The following is a 24,852-nucleotide window of genomic DNA, read 5'->3' on the forward strand; positions in this document are numbered from 1 at the left end:
CCACTGCACTCCAGTCTGGGCGACCGAGTGAGACTCCAACTCAAAAAAAAAAAAAAGAACTGATGATATGATATGGTGGTGAATGAGCCTGATTCAGGTTATTCCTGCTGCTTGGAGGCTGCTGGCTGCTGGCATGGAGTGAGGTGGATGAACAGACAGATGGACAAGTCACTGCACGGGTGGATGGCTGGACAGGGAAGATTGGAGAAGCGCCACCCCCAAGTGTCCAATGTCCACAACCTGAAATGGTCGGAGACATCAATCTTTATTTGATGGCCCCAAGCTTGGGGGGTGGGTACGATTTCCATAATGATAACCCCATTGAACACGATCCTGGCGTGGGCCAGACCACCTGGTCATGTGCCTTTTGTAGAAACCTCAGTGCTGTCCCCATGCAGTGTCCAGATACCCCCTACATGCCCAGACCCTCCTTGGGGTCCCACTGAGAGGTGTGAGTGTTAACAGCAGCCCCTTTGGGTCTCAATAGTGACATGATCTGAACCTCACGGTCTCCGGTCACCTAAGCATCTAGAAGCCATGAAAGGCAGATGGTCCTTCTGCCCAAAGACCAAGGGACAAGTGCTCCCAAACACTTAAGGGCGATGACAGTGGTGAAAGACCGGATGTCGCCAAGGACACGTTGGAAGATTTAGACAGTGAGATATTATACAGCTGTTAAAAGTCATGGCTTTGGGCCGGGAACAGTGGCTCATGCCTATAATCCCAGCACTTAGGGAGGTCAAGGAGGGAGGATTGCTTGAGCCCAGGAGTTTGAGACCAGTTAGGCAATTAAGCAAGACCTCATCTCTACAAAAAGTAAAACAAACAAACAAAAAAATTAACTGACTGTGCTAGTCCCAGCTATTTGGGAGACTGAGACAGGAGGATCGCCAGAGCCCAGGAGGTCGAGGCTGCGATGAGCTGTGATGGTGCCACTGTACTCCAGCCTGGGTGACAGAGTGAGACCTTGTCACAAAAAAGAAAATGACTTTGATCTCTACTCATTGACACTTGAAGAATACATTGTTGGGCAGAAAAGCCTGTGAGAGAAAAAGGCTCTGAGAGAGGTACCCATGCACCTGTCTACGTGTCTGCAGATCGGACACAGACGTCTGGAAGGAAGGTCCCGAGATGGTGGCCGTGGTGATATTTGGGGGGTGGGGGGTGAGGCTGAGGCTAATTTTACTTTCCCCGATGCTCTTGCCTGTATTGCTCGAATTTCTGCATGGAGTACACAAAACTTTCACAAAACCCATAAGGTTATTTTTAAGGATGCTTTTAAAGGATGGAGATTCTGTCTTCTTCCCCGGGTATTCTTCCCAGTGTTCCACGCCACCCCCCTCCTCCCACGATCTCAGCACTTCCTGATGTCTCACAAAGTGCTCACATGCTGCTGGCCAAGCCAGGTTTCTCACATTCCGTCAGGCATGAAGGTCAGCGAAGGCTGCTGATTTCTGGAGTCCGGATCTTTCTGGCCTAGTCCATGTTATAAATCGGGGACCCAGCATCCCTTTGAGATGGGGGTTTGCCAGAGCATTTTGGGGTCTCCACTCCCCCTACACACATACTCCACTCTCTTATCTCTGTACCGCCGATACCCGCCAACATTACATAGTCGTTCAGTCACTAAAGTATGAACAAATTGACTATATTTTCATTTGGCTTTGGTTTCAGCCCCACTGCTTTAGAATAATGGCCCAAGCTATTAAGCTAACAGTTTGATTTACAAGCTCTTGTGCTCCGAACGCTGGGATCAGACTCCTCTCTTTGTGGAAGACTAACCCTGCCTCGGGTCTCCTGGGCCCCTAATAGAACAGGAGACAGAGGGAAAAAAATATATATCAGCAGTCAGCCAAGCAGTGACACCCAGAGATGCAGTTGATTAGTGAAAGCTGCTGAATCTAAGAAAAGGATTTTCTTTCCCACTTTTAAGCTCTCTTACAAATCATAGCTGGCTGGAAAGTTAACTCTCTGTTAAACCCCCAGAGCAGGTTCCTAGCCCGTCCACCCCACTGCCTCTGCCTGTCCAAAGGGCTTGCCTGGCTCCAAAAAGGACGGGCAGTCCTCGGCAAAGGTGTGTCTGACTCCAGAGTCACACTCTCCAGACCCAGGAAGGACAGATGCCAGCTCCACCGCCACCACCCCAGCCCTCTAGGGTCTTTGCACCAGGCATGTATTTTAAGAATCCTCTCGCTGTCTCGCATCGGAATGAGAACCGTCCTATGTCACCGCGTAGGGCACCGAGTGCAGGAAAGGAATGTGTCACCCGCAGAAACAGGGCAACAGGAAGAATGATTCAGAGGCCCTGATGCCGTTGACATTTCTTCTCTAAATACAGATACCCCCATTATAAATTGATCAGTATGCAGAAGAGTCGACTCGCTGGAGGGATAAAAGCAGGAGGCTTAATTGGTTTTACATAATCTGGCACCTCGGAGGTAGGCACCTGCTCACGAGGTGACATTGCTGCTCACCTACCGGCAAGTCACAAATAGCCAGAGCTGAAGGTCTGGCAATGAGAGCAAAAGGAACAGGGAGGCATGGGGGAGGGGAGACCGGGGAAGAACCCATTGGGGGTCAGCGGCCAAGCTCCCAGGGTAGCACTCAAAGTCTGGAGGCATCCATGGCGGGCCCCAGAGAGGCCAGCCATGAAGGGAGGGCCCAGGCCGGCACTTCCAACATCCTGCAACATGGGAACCCCCAACCTGGCTGTCCCTTTCATTCTTCCAGCTCCTGGGGTTTTCAGTCTAATCCAGAAGGTTCTTCACCCCCACCTGGTGTGAAAACATTCCGATATTTTTGTTGCAAATCAACCGGAAAACAGAAATAGAATAAGACAGTTTGTCTGGGCATCAGTTGTACATTTATTCAATTGTTTTTTATGGGGAGAGTTCTCACTCCGTTGCCCAGGCTGGAGTGCAGTGGTACGATCACAGTTTACCACAGCCTTACCTCCTAGGCTCAGGCGATCCTTCCACCACAGCCTCCAGATTAGCTGAGACTACAGGCACACGCCACCATGCCCAGCTAATTTTTTAAGTTTTTTGTAGAGGCAGGGTTTCACTAATGTTGCCCAGGCTGGTCTCAAACTCCTGGGCTCAAGTGATCCTCCCACCTCAGCCTCCCAAAGTGCTGGGATTACAGGTGTGAGCTGCCGTCCCCAGCCCCAGTTATATATTTTTAATCTCTAGAGACAGCAAGTATCTCATGCTGAATTTGGGGAGTTGGTAGAATTTTGAGGAGCTTCAGTGTCTCCTTCCATCTTTCGGCTCATCTTCAAGAGAATAAATCCACGATGAGCTAAAGAGAATCCCACTGGACCAGGCATGGTGGCTCAGCCTGTAATCCCAGCACTTTGGGAAACTGAGGCAAGAGGATTGCCTGAAACCAGGGGTTCGAGACTAGCCTGGACAACTTGGTAAGACCTCGTCTCTACCATAAATCACAAAAACTAGCCAGACGTGGTGGCGTGTGTCTGTAGTTCCAGCTCCTTGGAAGACTGAGGCAGAAGGATCACCTAAATCCACCAGGTGGAGGCTGCAGTGGCCGTGAGTGTGCCACTGCACTCCAGCCTGTGCGACAAGAGTGAAATTCCAACTCAAAAAAAAAAGAGAATCCCACTGGTCTGGGAAGGAGTTTGGGGCGAAGCATCTGCCCCCTCTGGAATGACTTCTTCAAAGTCTCCCTCAAGTCCTTTTGGTGTCTGAGTGTCCCCACTTGTCAGCCTCTGTCCCCTGGCACCAACAAGGTTGGTGTGATGGGGACCCAAATCCACCTGACACATGACCAGTAGCAGGTTCTAGCTGATAAACAGCATTAGATTAATTTCCTGGGATAAACCCAGGGTTCATTTAGACAGAGCTCTGGCAAAAGTGCAAGTGAAGCCAGGCGTGGTGGCTCACACCTTGTAATCCCAGCACTTTGGGAGGTGGAGCCGAGAGGAATGCCTGAGCCCATGAGTTTGAGACCAGCCTCGGCAAATTGGCGAGCCCTCGTGTCTACAGTAAGTCAAAAAGTCAGCCAGGCATGGTGGTGCACACCTGTAATTTCAGTTACTTGGAAGGCTGAGGCAGAAGGATCCCTGAGCCCAGCAGGTCAAGGCTGCGGTGGCTGTGAGCATGCCACTGCACTCCAGCCTGGGCGACAGAGTGAGACTCTGACTCAAAAAAAAAAAAAAAAGTGCAGGTGAAATGAACCAAGATGCTGTGAGCAACAAACACAATCTGCCCAGTTCCCTCGGAGATGCAAAGTCCGCAGGCATCAGAGCATGTGGTGCAGGAGAATCAGAAATGGGGAGAGTAGTCAAGCGTGGTGGCTCACACCTGTAATCCCAACATTTTTGGAGGCGAGGTAGAAGAATCGATTGAGCCCAGGTGTGCACCACCATGCCTGGCTGATTTTTTGACTTATTGTAGACACGAGGGCTCGCCAATTTGCCGAGGCTGGTCTCAAACTCATGGGCTCAGGCATTCCTCTCGGCTCCACCTCCCAAAGTGCTGGGATTACAAGGTGTGAGCCACCACGCCTGGCTTCACTTGTACTTTTGCCAGAGCTCTGTCTAAATGAACCCTGGGTTTATCCCAGGAAATTAATCTAATGCTGTTTATCAGCTAGAACCTGCTACTGGCAACATAGCAAGATCTTGTCTCTACAATAAATAAATAAATAAATATATATATATATATTTTAGGTTGGAGTCGTACTCTGTCACCCAGGCTGGAGTGCAGTGGCACACTCACAACTACCCCAGTGTCGACCTGCTGGGCTCCGGAGATCCCTTCACCTCAGTCTTCAAAGTAGCCGGAACTACAGGCGCATGCTACCATACCCAGCTAATTTTTATGTATTATAGAGACAAGGTCTCACCAAGTTGCCTGGACTGGTCTCGAACCCACAGACTCAGGCAATCCACTCGCCTCAGCCTCCCAAAGTGCTGGAATTTTTACAGGCTGAGCCACCGAGTCTGGCCAATAAAAATAATTTTTAAATATAAAATGAAAAAAATGGGGAGACTTTCTTTGGCCCTTTCTTTTCCTCTCCTCAAAGAAGTCTTGCAAGTGATGCCTTACAGTGGTGCAAAAAAAAAAAAAAAAAAAAAAAGGTGAGTAGTGTGACCAAAGCCCAATAGCTGGAAGGGTAGAGAGAAGTCATACTCAAGATAGAGTTCCCAAGCCAGTCGTGATGGCTCACGCCTGTAATCCCAACCCTTTAGGAGACTGGAGTGGGAGGATCACTCAAGCCCTGAAGTTGGATACCAGCCTGGGCTAGTGAGACCTTGTTTTTCAAAAATAGAAAAAAGAAAGAAAGAAAAAGATTAGCCAGGTGTGGTGGCACATGCCTGTGTTCCCAGCTACTTGGAAGGCTGAGGTGAAAGGACTGCCTGAGCCCAGGAATTCGAGGCTGTGGTGAGCCATGATTGTACCACTGCATTCCAGCCTGGGCGACAAAGTGAGACCCTGACTCAAAAAAAAAAAAAAAAAAAAGAGAAGTTCCCGGACAGCCACAATTATAGCAACATCAATAGCTCACACGTCCTGAACCTTTCTTAGGTGCCAGTCCAGGTGCTTTTGTGAATTATTCCATTTCATGTCTATACTCTCGATAACCCCCCGTGGTAGAGACGAGTCACCCTGTCTCAGAGATGAGGAGACTAAGACTTGAAGGTTTAACATCACGTGCCCAAGGTTAACAGCCAGCAAGTAGCCGAGTGGGGACTTGGACGCTGGCTGGCTGCTTCCAAGCCTCAGGCCCTGAAAGAGTCAATAAATACTAAAGACCTCAACTGAGGTTAGGGGCCAGCAGGGCTAAATGCAGGGCCTGGAAGGGAAAGTGGAGGAAGGTCAGGAATGAGGGCTTTTATGGGTGTCCAGAGGGTCGCGGCTAGCCCTGCTCCGACTGATTTAATCCCTTGCAATAAACCAAACTTCCCACTGCCCTGAAAGCCTTTAGACCTTGATAAAACTCTGAGCACCTTTTAAATTGCAGTTGAGCCCCAAGGCTAAGTAAGAGGAAAGAGGCGGCTGATCCTGGGTCTGGGTTTTCTATATTGAAGTAGGAGGCTGGGCCGGGTGTGGTGGCTCACGCCTGTAATCCCAGCACTTTGGGGGGCCAAGGTGGGAAGATTACTTAAGTCCAGGAGTTCAAGGCCAGCCTAGATAACATAGTGAGACCCCATCTCCACAAAAAATAAAAAAATTAGCCGGGTGTTTGCGGCTACAGTGAACTATGATCATACCACTGCACTCCAGCCTGGATGACAGAGTGAGATTCTGTCTTCAAATAAATAAATAAAATAAAATGCAGACTCTAGGGCTGCACCCAGGACGCTGATCCAGTGGGTCTGGGGTTGTTGCCAACCCAGCATTATTAGCAAGCAGCTGCTCCAGCCCTCAAGGTCAATGTCAACTCCACTCTTCAGAGTCATGTTTAAAGTATTTATTCACTATGGCAGGCAGGTGCACTTTCCTGTGTTTGATACAAAGCATGTTGGGGCCTTCAAGAGGAAACCTGCCTGTCAGAGACCAACTTCATCCGCTAAACAGCCCTATAAGGACTGCGAACTTTATCTTATTTTTTTTTATTCTATAGAGACGAGGTCTTGCTTTGTTGTCCAGGCGGTCTTGAGCTCCTGGGCTCAAGCAATCTCCCTACCTTGACCTCCCAAAGTGCTAGGGTTACAGGTGTAAGCCACCATGCCCAGCCTAGGATTATGAATTTCTGTCTCAGTCTGCTCGGGTTACTCAGACAAAATTCCATAGACTGGGAAGCTTAAACAACAGATATTTATTTACTTCAGGCCTGGAGATTGTAAGTCCAAAATCAGGGTGTAGGCATGATGGGTTTCTGGTAAGGGTCCTCTTTCTGGCTTGTACCCAAGGACCATCTCACTGTGTCTTCACTTGGTAGAGAGAGAGGAAGCATACTCTCTGGTATCTCCTCTTTTTCTATTTTTTTTTTTTTCTATTCTTTTTTGAGTCAGAATCTCACTCTGTTGTCCAGGCCGGAGTGCAGTGGCATGCTCGTGGCTCACTACAGCCTTGACCTCCTTGATGTGCCTCAGCCTCCAGAGAAGCTGGGACTACAGACATGCACCATCATGCCTGACTATTTTTTTAATGTTTTGTAGAAATAAGGTGTCACTATGTTGCCCAAGCTGGTCTTGAACTCCTGGACTCAAGCAATCCTCTTGCTTCAGCCTCCCAAAGTGCCGGGATTACAGACATGAGCCACCATGCCTGGCCCATGTCCAGGTTCTTGACTGAACTCTGCTCAGGGCAGAGTTCTGAGGGCTGAAAGGTGGAACCCTGCACTGTCATGACAGTGGACAGCCCAGGTGCCATGACCTCTTCTGGTCAGTGCTGCATTCTCTACCTTTCTCCACAGTCATGGAAGGTTTGTCCATTTGAACTTCATTTCCACATACTTTCTTTTCTTTTTGAGTTGGAGTCTCACTCCGTGGCCCAGGCTGGAGTGCAGTGGCACGTTCACAGCCACCACAGTCGTGACTTCTTGACTTGCTTGGCTCAGGCAATTCTTCCACCTCAGCCTTCCAAGTAGTTGGAACCATAGGCCTGTGCCACCACATCTGGCTTATTTTTTTATTTATTGTAGAGACGAGGTCTTGCCAAGTTGCCCAGGCTGGTCTCGAATCCCCGAGCTCAGGCAATCCTCTCGCCTCCGCCTCTCAAAGTGCTGGGATTACAGGCTTGAGCCACCACGCCTGGCTTCCACATACTTTCAAGCAAAACTGTGATTGAAGACGCCCATCAGTGCCTCTTGAATTCCTTAATACAAAAATGTATGTGAAAATTTCCTGCTGGAGGGCAATTTCAGGAAGAAGCTGCAGTTGTGTTTGTATACCATGGGTAGTAGTAATAACAGTACCAGCCTTGGATGCCTACTCTGTGTGCCAGACACCATGCCAGGGGTTTGGCAATGACCCTATGGGATGGGTAGTATGACCTTTACTTTGCAGGTGAGAAACTGAGGCCCCCGGTCACATGACTAGAAAGTGACAGGACCGAGATTGTGACTCAGATCCATCTGACTCAAAAACCTGTGTTCCCAACCATCAAGTGCTACTGTCGTCCCCTCCATCATGGAAAAAACATGGCTGACGTGATGGAATGTGCTCCTTTTACGCTAGTGTGGCAGAAATTGAGCAAGAGTTAGGATCTGTTCGACTCCTAGGCCTGAGAGTCTCTGCTTTATGTAACCCTTAAATATCTTGTTTCATATCATGTGCAATTCACTGGTCATCTTTAAATCACATGGAAGGAGACAGAGTACAGATATTGGAAAAAACACCTCTTTCACTTGGAATTTAAACTGAGCAAAGCAGATGGAGAGGTCCTTCAGGATGCTTGATCCTCAAATGCATTTCTAAGTGCTCTGTGGTCTTTTCCCAGGCTCCTAACCCATCCATCCATCCGTCGTCCACCCCCCATTCATTTATCCACCTATCCAACCATCCATCCGTCCATCCATCCGTCCATCCATCCACCTATCCACCAGCCAGCTATCCATTCGTTCATCTACCCATCCATCCCTCCATCTGTCTATTTATTCTTCTGTTCAACCATCCATCCACTTATCCATCCATCCATCCATCCATGTCCATCCACCCATGACCATCCATCCACCTAACCAGCCAACCATCCGTCCGTCCATCCTTCTATCCATGTGTCCATCCATCCACCTAGCCAACCAACCATCCGTCCATCCATCCATCTGTCCATGTGTCCATCCATCCACCTAGCCAGCCAACCATCAGTCCGTCCATCCATCCATGCCCATCCACCCATGTCCGTCCGTCCACCTAGCCAGCCAGCCAACCATCCGTCCGTCCATCCGTTTACCCATCCATCTTTCCATCCACCTGTCCATTCATCCACCTGTCCAATTATCCCTTTAGTCAACCATCTATCCATTCATTCACGTGTCCATGTGTCCATCCACTCATCTACCTGTCCAACCAACCATCCATTCATCCATTCATCAGCCCATACATTTGTCCACCCATCTATCTATCCTCAGCCATCTGTCCATCTGTTTGTTCATCCAGCCATCCAGCTGAGATCTGTTGACTGTCCACTGGGTGCCTCTAACAGTGGAGTTACCTCAAGACCTTTGAAGGTCTCGTGTCTGCTGCCATTTCCCCAGAAACGCTCCTAGAATATGACATTAACATCCTCACTGTCTAGCTGAGGACACTTAACTCTAATATTCCTCCTTGGGACTTGACAGGCTCCGTCTCTTCAACCACAGAAAGGTTCTGCTCCTTCTTAAAAGATACCAGAAAAAGCCTTCCTGCACATTATTCCAATAAGATAAAAAGGGAGTCACCACACCAAACCCCACTGCAGTGCACCCCACCCCAACGGGCTGAGGATACAAACATCAGAGTGTGTGCCTGGCTTCTCTGGTGGTAACGCAGCAGTTGTTGAACAACCTATATGAATAAGCGATAAGGTACTGACGGGCACTGTATGGACGGCTCAGCAAAGGACTTAATTTGCAACCGAGCACAAAATCAAAGACTCTGTCAACCGAGAATCCGTGTGCCTGGATAAGCACCTGTGCTACCTGAGAAAGCACTGTCAGGTAAATTTCCAGAGAAAGTAATTAAGGAATCCCCATTGCCTAAAATCAGCAGCAAAATTTGGAGCTCTGGAATTTGATGCTCACCAGGGACCGGGTGTCTCCTCCCAGTCTGACCCTTCATCAGAACGAACGGTGGAGGTTTCGGAAGGGATCAGCTGGTGCGTCTCCTCCTCCCCTCCCTAACACGCCCCTCCTGCACTGTGGACCTGCGTGTGTTGTCTTGTCAGAGAAGCAGTAAGCAGCAAATAAGATCACTGCTTTGTGAGATGGGGGTAAGATTAATACACAAATATATAGACCTGAGATCTGGCAAGCGCCGATGAATATTTATCAAGTACCCATGGCGTGTGTGATACCAAGAATCAACATGCAAAACACACAGTCCCTGGCATCAGGCAGTCTCCACTCTCATTCACGCAGGTTTCACACACAGAGAGATGGTCCATGCGCTTGGAGGCAGCTGTCCTGGAGGACCCGCCGGGGGGTTTAAGGTTCATGTTTATACTAGCGGCTTGTCTTACTGAGACAAGGGACAATTCTCAACCCAGTGTCCTTGGCACCATTCATGAAGACTCCCAGGGAGGGGCTCCATGAACCCAGTCATTCCACTCAAAGAAAAAGCCCTGCTTCCCACCAAAGATCAGCGTCTGCCATGACCTTGCGTGTCCTGCGGTTTCCCCACAGTGGGGTGGGCAGGCCATGGTGGGAGTTGGGGCTACCCGGCCGGAGTGTCCCACTGTCCACGGGCAGGCTGGTCCCCTCCAGCCCGGCTGCCTCCCAGAAGAACAGAGCCGAGCAGACTGCCATCATCTGGGCTCTGAAAAGAAGGGGGGACCCCCCTTCCAGCCGCTCAGCTTGTCACGGTATTTGTTGACAACCCCATAGAAAACAGACCTCACTGCCGCTGTGAAGTCCGCTCCGTCTCCCATTCACTCCTTTCTCAGACAGTTTTTGAAAGGCGAAAAGTCTGGAAAACACACACACCCTCCCACCCCGCCCCCCAGAGTCCCATCACACCGAGGGAGCGAGGCGGCAGCGTGGGGGGAACGGGGCTGACGCGCCCCTCACCTGGCCCCACGGTGCACCGCCTCCAATTAAATCAAAATGGTTTGTTTTTAATGGTCTTTTACACTGACAAGTGGGCGATCATTTTGGGCCCACGAGCTGTCAGGGAACTGAGGCAAATCCTCCGTTGATAATGCCCAATGCTTCCAATTAGGAGCCGAGGCCGCTCCTGGTGCGCTAACGATTCCCCAGCCGTCCGCCAGGCCCCTTTGGCGCCGGCTGTTTCTTCTGCCTCCTCCACCGCAAATTACTGACACAAAACGGAAGGCCCGGCGTCTCCTCCGCCACGCCAGGCCCGGGCCCTGTTGGGTTTAATGAGCCGATGGAAGTTTCGAGGCTCTCGCGCTAAATTCTTTTCTTGTTTGACAGCTGCTCGGCTAAGGCGAGTGTTGACCTTATAAAAGATTTAGTGTTTCTCATTATTTTCTGTCAAGCTTCACAAGTGATGGCTTGGCGGTTATCATTTGCATCCTGGGGTGTGTGTGTGTGTGTGTGTGTGTGTGTGTGTGTGTGTTTGGGGTGCATCTTGGACAGGGGATCTGAGGTGGAGACAGACAACAGAAAGGGTCTTTCTCTCTCCCCAAGTTGTAAGGTTGTCCAGCATGACATTCTTCTTGACTGAGGTGTTTTAAAGAGAAGCCGAGATACAAGGCCCAGACAACGGAGTCACAGGGGGATACAGGGAAAGTCTAGTGCACCCTGAGGTCAGTCAGCTCCCACAGCCTGTCTGACTACAGCCCAGCCAGGAAAGAGCACAGGGCAAAAGAATGGTCCCAGCCAGACTGGACGCTGAGGACGGTGTTAGGGCCACGCTCAAGATGTCATCGGGGGAACTCACTCTTTCCTTACAGACCCCGGTTAAGGTCATCTCTTAAAACCTTCCTCCCTCTGCTCGGCACCCAAATAAGGATAGGATGGTTTTAAAAAGCAGAACAATTAGGAGGCTGAGGCGGGAGGCTCACTTGAGGCCAGAAGTTTGAAACCAGCCTGGGCAACAAAACGAGACCCTGTCTCTGCAAAAATAAAAAATTAGTCGGGTGTGGTGGTAGCAATAGTCGCAACCTTGACCTCTTGGGCTCAGGCAATCCTTCCACGACAGCCTCCCGAGTAGCTGGGGTGACAGGCACATGACACCATCATCAGTTATTTTTTAATTTTTTGTAGAGATGAGGTCTCGCGGTGTTGCCCAAGCTGGTCTCAAACTCCTGGCCTCAAGTGATCCTCCTGCCTTGGCCTCCCAAAGTGCTGGGATTATAGGCATCAACCATCAGGCCTGACTGAGACTTATTTTTAGGATGATGAAAATGTTCTCAACTTAGATTATGGTGGTGGTGGTACAATCTTATGAACATACCAAAATCACTGATTTATAAGCTTTAAAAGATGAATTTTATGGTATGTGATTTATATCTCAATAAAGTCATTTTAGAAAAAGAGGCCACTTTAAAACAAAAACAGCCCACTTGCGATGGTTGAGTGATGATCATCCCGATTTCTGTCTTTAAAAGCTGGAACAGCCGGGCTCGGTGGCTCAGCCTGTAATCCTGAGTTTTGGGAGGCCGAGGTGAGTGAATTGCCTGAGCCCGTGGGTTCGAGACCCACCTGGGCAACTTGGCGAGACCTCATCTCTACAATAAACCAAAAAAAAAAAAAAAAATTAGCCAGGCATGGTGGTGCATGCCTGTAGTTCCAGCTACTCGGAAGGCTGAGGCGGAAGGATCGCCGGAGCCCAGCAGGTCGAGGCTGCGGTGGCCGGGAGTGTGCTATTGCCCTCCAGCCTGGGTGACAGAGTGAGACTCCAAATAAAAAAAAAAAAAAGCTGGAATAAGGTAAAAAGTGGCCACTGTGACATGGCCTCAGATGATAAGGGAGGGTCCAGTGTTCCTCATGTCCCCCCATCATCCATTCTGACTTTCATTTACCTGAAGACTATTGAACTGAACAAGCAGAGGCGGGCCCTGCCTAGAGGTTTATGGGAAATTCAGATGCACACTCCACCATGGGACTGAAGTTACCCAGTTATTTTTCTTCCAGTATCTAGCACACAGCTTCATTGTTCAATTTTGACGTAAACTACGGCTGACTGGCCTTACCTAATCCTTAGAAATGATCTAGAGATACAGGTATGGCTTCTGGAAATAGCAAATCAATTCTCATGGCTTCTGGAAATAGCAAATCAATTCTCATTTTCTTCCCTTTTTTTTTTTTTTTTTTTTGAGTTGAGATCTTACTCTGTTGCCCTTCACCTCAGCCTCCCAAGTAGCTGGGACTACAGGCACACGCCACTACACCTAGCTAGTTTTTAAATTTTTTTGTAGAGGCAAGGTCTCACTATGTTGTCCAGGCTAGTCTTGAACTCCTGGGCTCAAATGATCCTCCCGCCTCGGCCTCCCAAAGTACTGGGATTATAGGCATGAGCCAGCTTGATTTCATTTTCGAAGGCATGAATGCCTCCCTTGCTTCTGTCCAGTATGTCCCATGAGCCCTACAGTCCATGGAGCACAGACTTTTTTTTCCTGTTTTTCCAGTTCTCCTGTTCTGGTTTTGTGGTTTAGTAACTGGGTCTCCTTAGGTCAGTATCATAACCTTCCTGAGCTTCCGTCCACTCTCCTGATTGGCGAGGATGGTGCCCACCCGCCTTCCCAAGGTCACCACTGTCCCTCATTCACCCGACACAGTTTGCCGAGGTTGGTGCAGGTGCCATTTCAGAACCCACATTAGACCTTGCGGGGAGGCAGGAAGTTTGTTTTCCAAACCTGAGTTTGGATGTTCTTTGAAATCACAGCATGTGTCAGCAGGGAGGAGCAGGTCCTGTGTCCTTGTTTCAGCTATTTTTGGACCACAGAGAAATTAGAGCCAGCAGCAGAATAACAATTTAGGGGAGCAGATGTCTCAGGAGAGATTGCTACCCTTGTTAATTACTTAAACTACAACCTGCTACATCAGAGCTTAGGAGCCAGGCTGTTTCTCCAGTGATGTCGTGCATGGATTTGTGTTCTACCGGGGCCTCTGACCTCCAGCTGCCCCGAACTTGACAGGAATTACTGACCTGGGACTGATCCATAATTTTCAAGTCCCTCTCATTAGATGAGACAGGCTCTCAATCTTCTAAAGCAAAATCTCTCTCCCAGTCACCTGAGCGGTTGTCACTTAAAAAAAGAAAGAAAACTAAACTAAAATCTCCATGGCTGTCATTTTTTTTTCTTTTTTTTTAAGGTCTTTGGCAGATTTCTCTCTCTCTCTCTCTCTCTCTCTCTCTCTCTCTCTCTCTCTCTCTCTCTCTCATTCTCTCTTTCAAATCTGGTTATGTTTTTTTCCTCCAGTCCTCCTTTTGGCCTTCTCTATTCCAAGACATGGAAATCATGGTGTCCAGTTGGGGGAGCATTGAGTGGATCATGAGGGGATATCAGCTGGGTCAGGGCATGGATCGTAGCAGGCCCTATGGAAATGCTGGCTAGCCTGTAAATAGGTACAGCGGTGGGATAGCTGTTTCCTGGCCACTGTGGGTACACACGCGCGCGCGCATGCAGTCCCACAGCCCTCCATCATATGTCTGGGATGGTTTCATAAGCAAAGGTAAGGCCTGACCGACATCGCACGAGAGAAGGTGTCTTCCTCCTGCAAGAAGCCCACGGCTGTGGCTGCCTGAACTCCCCACCTAGGGCAGAGACCTGGTGCTGATGGAATAAAAAAGGAGGGAGAAGACCGGCCATGGTGGCTCACACCTGTAATCTCAGGACTTTGGGAGACTGAGGCAGGAAGATTGCTTGAGTCCAGGAGTTCGAGACCAGCCTGGGCAACATAGCAAGACCTCGTCTCTACAAAAAAATCAAACAATTAGCCAGGTGTAGTGGCATGCTCCTGTAGTCCCAACTACGTAGGAGGCTGAGGCAGAAGGATCGCCTGAGCCCAGGAGGTCGAGGCTGCAATAAGCCATGATCGTGCCACTGCACTCCAGCCTGGGCGACAGAGTGGGACTCCAACACACAAAAAAAAAAAAAAAAAAAAAAAGGAAAAAAGAAAGAGAAGAAAAGAAAAAAAGCAAGGAGAGGGGAAAGAAAAGAAGTCAGAATGGTCTCACCCTTTAGCATGTGGACCAGAGCTACTCAGCGTAGCCAAAAACAGAGAAAATGCCCAATGCGTCACCTCCAGTTTAAGCCTCTGGATTTTCTCCGGCACTGAGATTAATTCAAGTCCCATGAAGCAAAATATGCCTCATAGGAAGCAGGCACTGGCAAAGATAGCATACGCCAAGGTCACAAACCACTGGGTGCGTTCCAATAAAAAAAAAAAAAGATTCATCTGGCAAGCCGGGCTCGGTGGCTCAGCCTGTAATCCCGTGCCTTTGGGAGGCTGAGGTGAGAGGATTGCCTGAGCCTAAGGATTCGAGACCCACCTGGGCAACTTGGCGAGACCTCATCTCTACAATAAATTTTTAAAAAATGAGCCAGGTGTGGTAGCGCATGTCTGTAGTTCCAGCTACGTGGAAGGCTGAGGCGGATGGATCGCTGGAGCCCAGCAGGTCGAGGCTGTGGTGGCCAAGAGCGGCCATTGCACTCCAGTCTGGGCGACAGAGTGAGACTCCAACTCAAAAAAAAAAAAGATTCGTCTCGCAGAACTCTGAATTCAAATTTGGAAGCCTACACAAATCTCTATTAAGCTAAACTCATACTCTTTCTGAATGGGTGGAGACACTTCTGCGCCCCCCCACCTCTAAAACACACTTTGAAAAATCCCCCCTTTTGTGAAAAGGCAGTGGTAGGCATTCATGCCTTTGAAAATGAAATCTGGCTGGGTGTGGTGGCTCACGCCTGAAATTCTAGCACTTTGAGAGGCTGAGGCAAGAGGATCATTTGGGGCCAGGAGTTCCAAGACCAGCCTGGCCAACAAAGTGACACTCCTGTCTCTTAAAAAAAAAAGGAAAATATCACTTCGAGATAAGACTGAAACCTTCTCTGCTTCTCCTCCTGGTCTCAATCCCCTTCTACCCAGGGGCAAAGCCTGGTATGACTTCTGAGAACATTCTTTCCTTCCATGGCTTCCTGTGCAGATTCACAGATACTTGAACAACACAGGGAATTATTTTGTATGTTTAAAATTGCTCATATAAATGGAATTATTGGGTTTCATGTTGTTTCAGATAGACCTGGAACAGTGCTGTCCAACAGAACTTTCTTTTCTCTTCTTTTTTCTTTTTGAGTTGGGATCTCACTCAGTTCCCAGGATGGAGTGCAGTGGCACGATCACAATCACAGCTCACCACATCCTTTACCTTCTGGGCTCAAGTGATTCTCCCACCTCAGCCTCCTGAATAGCACACTTGGCTAATTTTTTGTAGGGACAAAGTCTTGCTACATTGCCCAGGCTGGTCTCGAACTCCTTGGCTCAAGTGATCCTCCCACCTTGGCCTCCCAAAGTGCTGGAATGACAGGTGTGAGCCACCACGCCCAACCCAACAGAACTTTCTGATGAAAATGTTCCATACCTGCCCCGTCCACTACAGTAGTCACTGTGGGACTGCAGTGGGGGTTGGGGGAAGGCACTGAGCACTTGGAATGTGATTAATGTGATTGAGGAACTCAGTTTTGAATTTCAGTTCGCTAAAATTTAAACAGCCACATTGGCTAGGGGCTGCCAGGTTGGGCGGTGCCTCTCTGGAGTATTAATTTTAGCAGGTCAGAGTATTCACCCTATGAATGTTTCACCCTTTTTCCATCCAGATCCCACCGATGGACTATTGTTTCTAGTATTTACTGTCATGAGAATTCCTTGTCACATTTCTCATTGGGCATTTTCAAAAATTTCTCAGGGTGTGTATATATATATATGAACATTGACTCATGGGCTGGTAGGGTATGCACATTTCCAGCCTTTCTAGCCAAATATCAAAGCAGTTGCACTGATGAACACCTTCACGAATAATGTATGAAATTTCCCATGTCTGGCCAAACTTGGTGGCTCATACCTGAACCCCAGCACTTTGGGAGACTGAGACTTGAGCCCAGGCATTTGAGACCAGCCCGGGCAACATATTGACACCTCATCTCTGCAAAAAATAAGCAGATTAGCCAGATGTAGTGGCATACACCCATACTCCCAGCTACCTGGGAGGCTGAGGCAGAAGGGTCACATGGCCTAGGAGGTCGAGGCTGCAGTGAGCCGTAATCGTGCCACTGCACTCCAGCCTGGGTGACAGAGTAAGACCTTGCTTCAGAAAGATAAGCAAATAGACTCTAACAGAAACTGGTGCTTTTTCAAACACTTGGCACAACTCTAGTTGAATCATTAGCTGTGTGATTATATTTTTATTACTAGTTTCTCATTGCATCCTGGGGCCAGGCACAGTCTCTGGCACATATTGCAGTCAATAAATATCCATGAAGTAGAATAATGAATACATAAATAAGAGGACAATGGCCACATCTTAGCCCCAGCCCAGGTCACACTGACACCTTCACTATGATGGTGCCGACTCATTCTGTTGAAAGCAGAGATTTCTGTTGAAAGTTGACCTTTTTTTTTTTCAAGCAAGAATACGAAGTAAAAGCTCAATAAATACCAAACGGCCTGACTGTACAGATTACTTTGGTACCAAAGAAATTGAATTGGAAATCAGTAACAACCCTAACTACTGAAATTACCTGGAAATTTTAAAGCATACTTAAAAGAAACTTAGGGATCCAAGGAGAAACCCAAACAGAAATGAGATAGAAATTAGATTAAAAGAGAAGTGAGCAAAAATAAATATACTGGCAACTCAAGATGAGCTACCAGAGAATTTAGAGGAAAGCACCATTGTTAGTGCTATGTTATATAAATGCTAATATGGGGGGGGGGGGAGAAAGATGGAAAGGTAATTAGCTAAGCCAGCAATTCTGGATGCTTGAAAGAGAATAAACTCAAAGAAAGGGGAAAAACGGAAATAGTGAAGTTAAGAGCAACATTAGTGAAATATCAAAGGTAAAATGAAGATTAGCCATCAGATGAAAAGTCAGCTCATTGATCTGAAAGGCACAGATGCTTTCAAATGAATTAGGAAACAGAGCCCAGGGTTCTAGATGTCACAGGTAAGATGAGGCCACGGTGGCCAGATGTGATGCTGAGGACAAGGCTTGTTAACTCATGGAGACCTGGGAGAGCTGCCTCCCACCTTTGGGCCCGGATTTTCCATCTGAAGTTTGAGAGAGCTGTATTTGCTACCCTTAAGGTCTTTCCAACCCTAACTTCCTGGGACTCTCTTACAAAAGGGGAACCCCCAAAAACCTGGAATTTATTTAAAAATTGTGTATTTATTCTTACATGTTCAAACTTCAGTCACCTTCAAAGTCCTCTCTGCTGGATGCAATACACCTCTGGAGACGCTTTTTCCAGTACTCAAAACAGCTTTTGAATGAGTCAGTTTGGATGATTTTTAGTGCTCCTGCTGTTTTTTGTTTCACCTCTTCCACATCAGCAAAATGTTTCCTTTTGAGGACTTTTTTTCATCTAGGGAAACCACAACGAAAAAAGTAGCTCAGGGCGAGATTGGGTGAATGGGAAGGGCGGGGTACAGGGGTCATGCCGTTTTTTGGACAAAAACGGCTGAACGCTCAGGACTGATGAGCTGGTAAATCATCCATCACGAAGTGGACAAATGCGTGGAAAGAATCTCCCCCCCAGAAATTCACTGAAGCCAAACGTAGCCTCTCACAACAATGCTAGCTGGTACACTGATGCCACTGGGTTCTTAGAACTCTTACCTAGTGGGGGAAGCCTGTCCTACAAGGAGCCCACTCTCCAAAAGATCATTCCAGGGGTTTTTTGGGGGGTCCCCCTCATATCAAATCCAAATCGGAGGGCTGCTCACCTCCCCTGCCATGTCTGACTGCCCCAGCCACACTGGCTGGCTTTAATTTCCTTGAATTCACTCCCATTCCTCCCAGCCTCGGGTCTTTGGCTGATCCCTACCGCCTGGGACACGGTTCCTTTCTCTTCCCCCTAGCTGGTTCCCTCCATTCTCCCTAGAGACACCTTCCTGACCCCCCAAACGGAGGTTGATTTTCCAGGTCTTATTATTAGTTCTTATTAAATAATACTTGTCCAATTATTATTTTTTTGTTGTTTTTTTGTTTTGTTTTGTTTTGTTTTGAGTCAGAGTCTCACTCTGTTGCCCAGGCTGGAGTGCAGTGGCACGCTCACGGCCACCGCAGCCTCAACCTGCTGGGCTCAGGCGATCCTTCTGCCACTTTAGCATTTCAAGTAGCTGGAGTCACAGGTGTGCGCCACCACACCCGGCTAATCTTTTTTTTATTTATTGTAGAGACAAGGTTTCACCAGGTGGCCCAGGCTTATCTCAAACCCTTGGGTTTAGGCAATCCTCTTGCCTCCACCTCCCAAAGTGCTGGAATTACAGGCGTGAACCACCACACCCAGCTTGTCCGATTGTTATTAAGTCATCATGGGCATAGTGCATGATGACCGCCTCCCATGACAAAGCTTGCTGGGCTCATGTGGCCCAAGGCCTGACCTGTCTCCCTTGTGGTGTATTTCCAGGGCACTGCCCCGCGCGGGCTCAGTCCTGATTTGTGCGGTGCTATTTATATTTGCGCGGTGCTCCCCATTCAGACGGGACGTGCACCTTCGTCAGGCTAAAGCCGTCCTGCCTGTCCCGCTCCCAGGCTGCTGGCGGGCTGTGGCACTTGATTCTTATTTACCTGCATTGACCTTAGAGTGACTCAGAGCTCCATTCAGCAAAGCTGTCTCCTGCCAAAGCCGTTACAATTTCTTAGCTCCAGGCGGAGACAGACTGCAGATGGCTTAATTTAGAAGCATCTCAGAAGGAATTCCTTGCTCCAAAGCTCTTCATCCTTTGACTCCGGGGGTCCGCAGGGTCGTGACCACACAGGGGCTGGAGGCCTGGCTTGTAATTAGGCTCCTCATCTGTGCCTGGGCTGCTCTTTTAGAAGAAGGAGCCTGCGAGTGGGATAGGAGCCACAACCTTGCAGCCAGTGACTTTCTCTCGACTCCCCCAGTGAGCGTTTATTAAGAGATAACGAAAGCTTAGGGTGAAGAGCTCAGGACCTGGAGTCCTGCAGCCCTGGGTCCAATCTGTGCAACCCGGGGCAAGCGACTTAACCTTCTGGGACCTCTGCTTTCCCATCTGTAGAATGGAGGAATGACAGTACCGACCTCATCGGGTGGTTCTGAGGCTTGTGCGAGATAAATGCACACTGCCTGGCAGATCAAGTCTGTTGCTATCCTAATGCTGATGAGAAGGGGCTGAACACGCCAGTTCGGGGCCTCCAGGACACATTTTGCAGAAAAGCGTTGTTACGAGGCCTTCTGAGGACTGGAACTCCCCCTCTGCGCAGATGACCATTTTTTCCTTTTTTAGTTTGGGATTTGGCGACTTCATGGGTACACAACAGAATAGGCTTGGTCTCTCTCCTCTTTCTTTTCTTTTTTTTTGAGTTGGGGTCCCACTCCCGTCACTCAGGCTAGAGTGCAGCGGCATGATCGTGGCTCACCACAGCCTCGATCTCGTGGGCTCAGACAGTCCTCCCATCTCAGCCTCCTGAGTAGCTGGGGCTACAGGTGCCCACCGCCACACCCAACTAATTTTTTTTGGCGATTCAGCCCTTTAGAAAACCAAGGAGAAAGTGGAACTTGGAACTCTGAGTACAAAGGGGTGTGCTTAGCAGTGCTTGGCAGACGGTAGATGTTCAGCAAATATTGTTCAGGTGGATGAATGAACGGATGTTTCTGCTTCAGTGAGGTTTCTAAGTATGCAGAGATTGCAAAAAAGAACATTTCCAATCAGGGTTCTCTTTTGTCCATGTGTGGCCAAACTGAGCTGCTCCTTAGGGCTTTGATCTTCCTGCTGCCTCCTTGGGAGATGGGATGAGTAGGGGCTCAGCTCAGGCTCCTACTGCCACCACGGCCCCGCCCACCACGGCCCGTCCATCATTATTCCGCCCGTCATGGCCCCACCCACCACGGCCCTGCCCGCCAACGCTGCTTGCTTCTGTGCCCAGGGAATGGCTTGAGGGCTGTAATTCACTTTCTGAGGTGGCAGGAACACTTGATGGCTGCAAACCATAGCAATGTATGCTCCCGCCGTTCTGGAAGGCTCCGGGGGGACCCTCCCTGCCTCTTCCAGCTTCTGGTGGCTCCTGGCATTCCTTGGCTGTGGCTACACCACTCCAGTCTGCGACTCCGTCTTCACACCGTTGTCTCCTCTGGCCCTTCCGTCTCCTTGAAAGATGCTTGGCATCGGATTTAGGGCCTGAATAATGCAGGATGATCTGTCTTGAGATCCTTAACTTAATCGCGTCTGCAAAGTCCCTTTTTCCAAATAAGGTCACATTCACACGTTCTGGGGGTTAGGTCATTACCATGCTTTCTGGGAGTGATGGTTGAGCCCACTACAAGGGCCAAGGAGGGTAGAGATGGCTGAGAGGCGGACTGGAGAGCTATGCTCCTGTGTGAAGAGCCACTGGAACTCAGAGGAAGAGAGGCGAGAGGTGGACTGGGTGCGGTGGCTCACACCTGTAATCCCAGCATTTTGGGAGGCTGAGATGGGAGGATTCTTGGAGGCGAGGAGCTCAAGACCAGCCTAGGCAACAAAGCAAGACCTTGTCTCTACTAAAGAAATTTAAAAACTAGCCAGGCGTGGTGGTACATACCTGTATTCCCAGCGACTTGGGAGGCTGAGGCGGAAGGATCGCCTGAGCCCAGGTGGTTGAGGCTGTGGTAAGCCGTGATCGTGTCACTGCACACCAGCCTGGGCAGCAGTGAAACCCTGACTCAAAAAACAAAAACTAACAAACACCAGAGTGGAGAGGTGGCTGCCAGAGGCTTGGGGCAGGGGAAATGTGGAGTTGCTCTTCAAGGGGTGTAAAGTTTCAGTGATGGAAAATGAATACGTTCTAGAGATCTGCTGGGCAGCACTGTGCCTTGAGTTCACGGTGGTGCCTACACTTTAGTGTGTATGCAGACATTTTGACAGGAGGGTCGAGCCCCCAATAAGGGGTCTTACCGAAAAAACAAAAAGAAACCAACAGGGCATGAGGAAACTTTGAAGGTGATTGCCTTCATTGCGGTGTGGGTTTCATGAGTGTTTGCATATGTTCAGACTCATCAAATTGCACACATTAAATAGGTGCAGGATTTGTATAACAATGATACCTCAATAAAGCTGTTACTATATATATATATATATATATATATATATATATATATATATATATATATATATATATATATCGTAACTGTTAGTCAGAGTCTCACTGTTTTGCCCAGGCTGGAGTGCAGTGGCACGCTCACGGTCACTGCACCCTTGACCTCCTGGCCTCAGGTGATCCATCTTCCGCCTCAGCCTCCTGAGTAGCTGGGACTACAGGACATGCCGCCATACCCGGCTAATTTTTTTATATTCTGTAGAGACAAAGTCTTGTTATATTGCCCAGGCTGGTCTTGAACTCCTGGACTCCATCCATCCTCCTACCTCCCAAAGTGCTGGGATTACAGGCGTGAACCACTGAGTCCAGCCAGGCTGGGATATTTTCTTGTCAAGAACTTTGTGGACCCATCCCAGGCATGGGTCCTGCTTTATCCTGAGGCCACTGCAGAACCTTCAACTGCGCCTATAGATCTAAAGGGAACACGCCCCGCGACTCTCCACCTCACCCACTGTGCCCTTTCATGAGCTTGAGCTCCTTTGAGCCCCAGGGCAGCACGCACCCCCTCCTTCCCCCACAATCCCCCACCCCACCCCGAGCCTGCTCTTGCTGGCTCACTGTAGGCTTACAGCATGCACTCCTTGCACTCGCTGCTATTTATTATTACTGTTATCATATTATTATTATTGTTGTTATTATTTCCGAGTTGGAGTCTCACTCTGTCGCCCAGGCTGGAGTGCAATGGCACGCTCACAACCACCCCAGCGTCGACCTGCTGGGCTCTGGCGATCATGCCTCCTCAGCCCTCCAAGTTGCTGGAACTACAGGCATGTGCTACCACACTTGGCAAATTTTTGATGTATTGTAGAGACGAGGTCTTGCCAAGTTGCCCGGGCTGGTCTCGAACCTGCAGGCTCAGGCAATCCACTCGCCTCGGTCTCCCAAAGTGCTGGGATTACAGGCTGAGCCACCGAGCCCGGCCTGTTTTTATTTTTGTGGAGGTGAGGTCTCACTATGTTGTCCAGGCTGGAGTGCAGTGGCACAATCACAGCTCACTGCAGCCTCAAACACCTGGGCTCAAGCAATCCTCCTGCTTCGGGCTTCTGAGTAGCTGGGACTACAGATGCATACCACCACACTTAGCTGTGGTTTTTTAAAGAAAAATTTTCAGGCCGGGCTTGGAGGCTCAGCCTGTAATCCCAGCATTTTGAGAGGCCAAGGCAACTGGATTGCTGAGTCCGTGGGTTCAAGATCCACCCGGGCAACTTGGCAAGACCTCAACTCTACAATAAATCAAAAATGAGCCGGGCGCAGTAGCGCGCGCCTGTAGTTCCAGCTACTCGGAAGACTGAGGCGGAAGGATCGCCGGAGCCCAGCAGCTTGACACTGGGGTGGCCGTGAGCCTGCCACTACACTCCAGCCTGAGCAATGGAGTGAGACTTCAACTCAAAAAAAAATATTTTGTTTTCTTTTATCTTTTTTTTGTTGTTGTTACTTTTTTTGGTTACTTTTACGTTTCAGCTGTTTTTATGTTTGTTGTAGAGATGAGGTCTCACTATGTCACCAACTCTGGTCTCGAACTCCTGGGTTCAACCAATCCTCCTGTCTCGGCCTCCCAAAGTGCTGTGATTACAGGCGTGAGCCACCACACCTGGCCTTATTTTTCTACTATTCTGAGACTGAAGTAGGGGGTGGGCAGGGAGAGAAGAGGAGTAATCAGAACGAGCTCCAGGGCAGTCTCACCTCACCCAGCTCCTACCCCCTTCTATTCACAGGTGGGTCCCCATCTCGACACGTTCCCCACGGAGGCCGATCGCCAGAGAGCGTTCAGAGCCCAACGGGAAGAGTGTGCCGTGCGCCAGGGGAATCTGCGGATGGGCAACTACACCCACCCCTGACTCACCCCTACCGAGAAGTCTTGTTGACGCAGCAGAAAGTTACCCGAAGGACTCGCCTTTCCCGCCCCGACCCCGACACCCCCTCCTTTTTATGTGGCTTCTTCTGCTGCAAGGACCTCAGAGTCAGGTCCTCGATTTATTATTTTGGTAAAAGTGCCCCTCACCCCCACCCCTCAGCCCCAGCAACACTCTGGCTGGGGACACCGCCCCTCACCTGCCTCCTCTCTGAGGACCTCGCCTGACAAGACAAACCCACATTACAGGGCAGTTTTTCAGACCCCAGGCTGAGGGTCGATTCCACGGCTCTGCCAGCTAAGTGTTAAGAACGACCCTGGAGAAAGCATGGCAGTGACATGCTTTGAAAGCCCTCATTTTCTCCTCTCAACATGGGTTTTAATTGCTCTTTTGGGGATGCCTGGTGTCTCACCACGGCGGTATTCTCTCTCTGGGACCCTTGACAGCAGGACGGGCCAATGGTTTGTTCCTCAAGTCTGACCCCACCGCCTTGGTGCTGGGGCCCGTCCATCAGGCCGGCCACGGTGGAACTTTTCCACCAAGACTGACTCTGGAAGCCACTCTCCGGGCACCCAGGCATCCAAGCTTTTCAGCCAGACTCCCAGGCACTCCTTCACCTCTCTGTGTATCCTTTGGCTTCTCCCCACAAATTATATGCTGATCTGTTTTAAGTTTAAAAGGCTATTTGTCATCCTCTTCTGTGTCTTTATTTGAAAACCAGTACACTTATGACTGGAGAGCGCACCAACCTCAGACCCAGCAGCTGACGGTGCTACCACACCTAGACTAACCTCCTAGATGTCACAACAATGCCTTTTCTGAGTGAGGCAAATTCTCGTTTTTGTTGTTTTTTGTTTGTTTTTGAGTCAAGGTCTCATTCTCTTGTTGAAGCTGGAGTGCGGTAGCATGATCACGGCTTACGGCAGCCTCAACCTCTTAGATTCAAGTGATCCTCCCACCTCAGCCTCCCCAGTAGCTGGGACTACAGGCACACATCACCATGCCTGGCTAATTTTAAAATAATTTTTATAAGCCGGGCTCGGTGGCTCAGCCTGTAATCCCGCGCCTTTGGGAGGCTGAGGTGAGTGGATTGCCTGAGCCCGCGGGGTCGA

At 49.3% G+C, this 24,852-nt stretch overlaps 1 protein-coding gene across 1 annotated transcript in view; it reads left to right on the forward strand.

Moving 5' to 3' along the window:
• The window catches only part of CFAP77 (cilia and flagella associated protein 77), a 174,877-nt gene extending 151,152 nt beyond the window's left edge, over positions 1–23,725 (forward strand). Inside the window, exon 9 of the mRNA XM_021718203.1 lies at positions 23,603–23,725. Coding sequence (XP_021573878.1) covers positions 23,603–23,725 — 123 coding nt within the window. The remainder of the gene's footprint in view (positions 1–23,602) is intronic.
• Positions 23,726–24,852: the final 1,127 nt, after the last annotated feature.

The sequence above is a fragment of the Carlito syrichta genome, unplaced genomic scaffold, assembly GCF_000164805.1.
Source record: "Carlito syrichta isolate Samal-C Ts95f unplaced genomic scaffold, Tarsius_syrichta-2.0.1 Scaffold311915, whole genome shotgun sequence".
Lineage (NCBI taxonomy): Eukaryota > Metazoa > Chordata > Mammalia > Primates > Tarsiidae > Carlito > Carlito syrichta.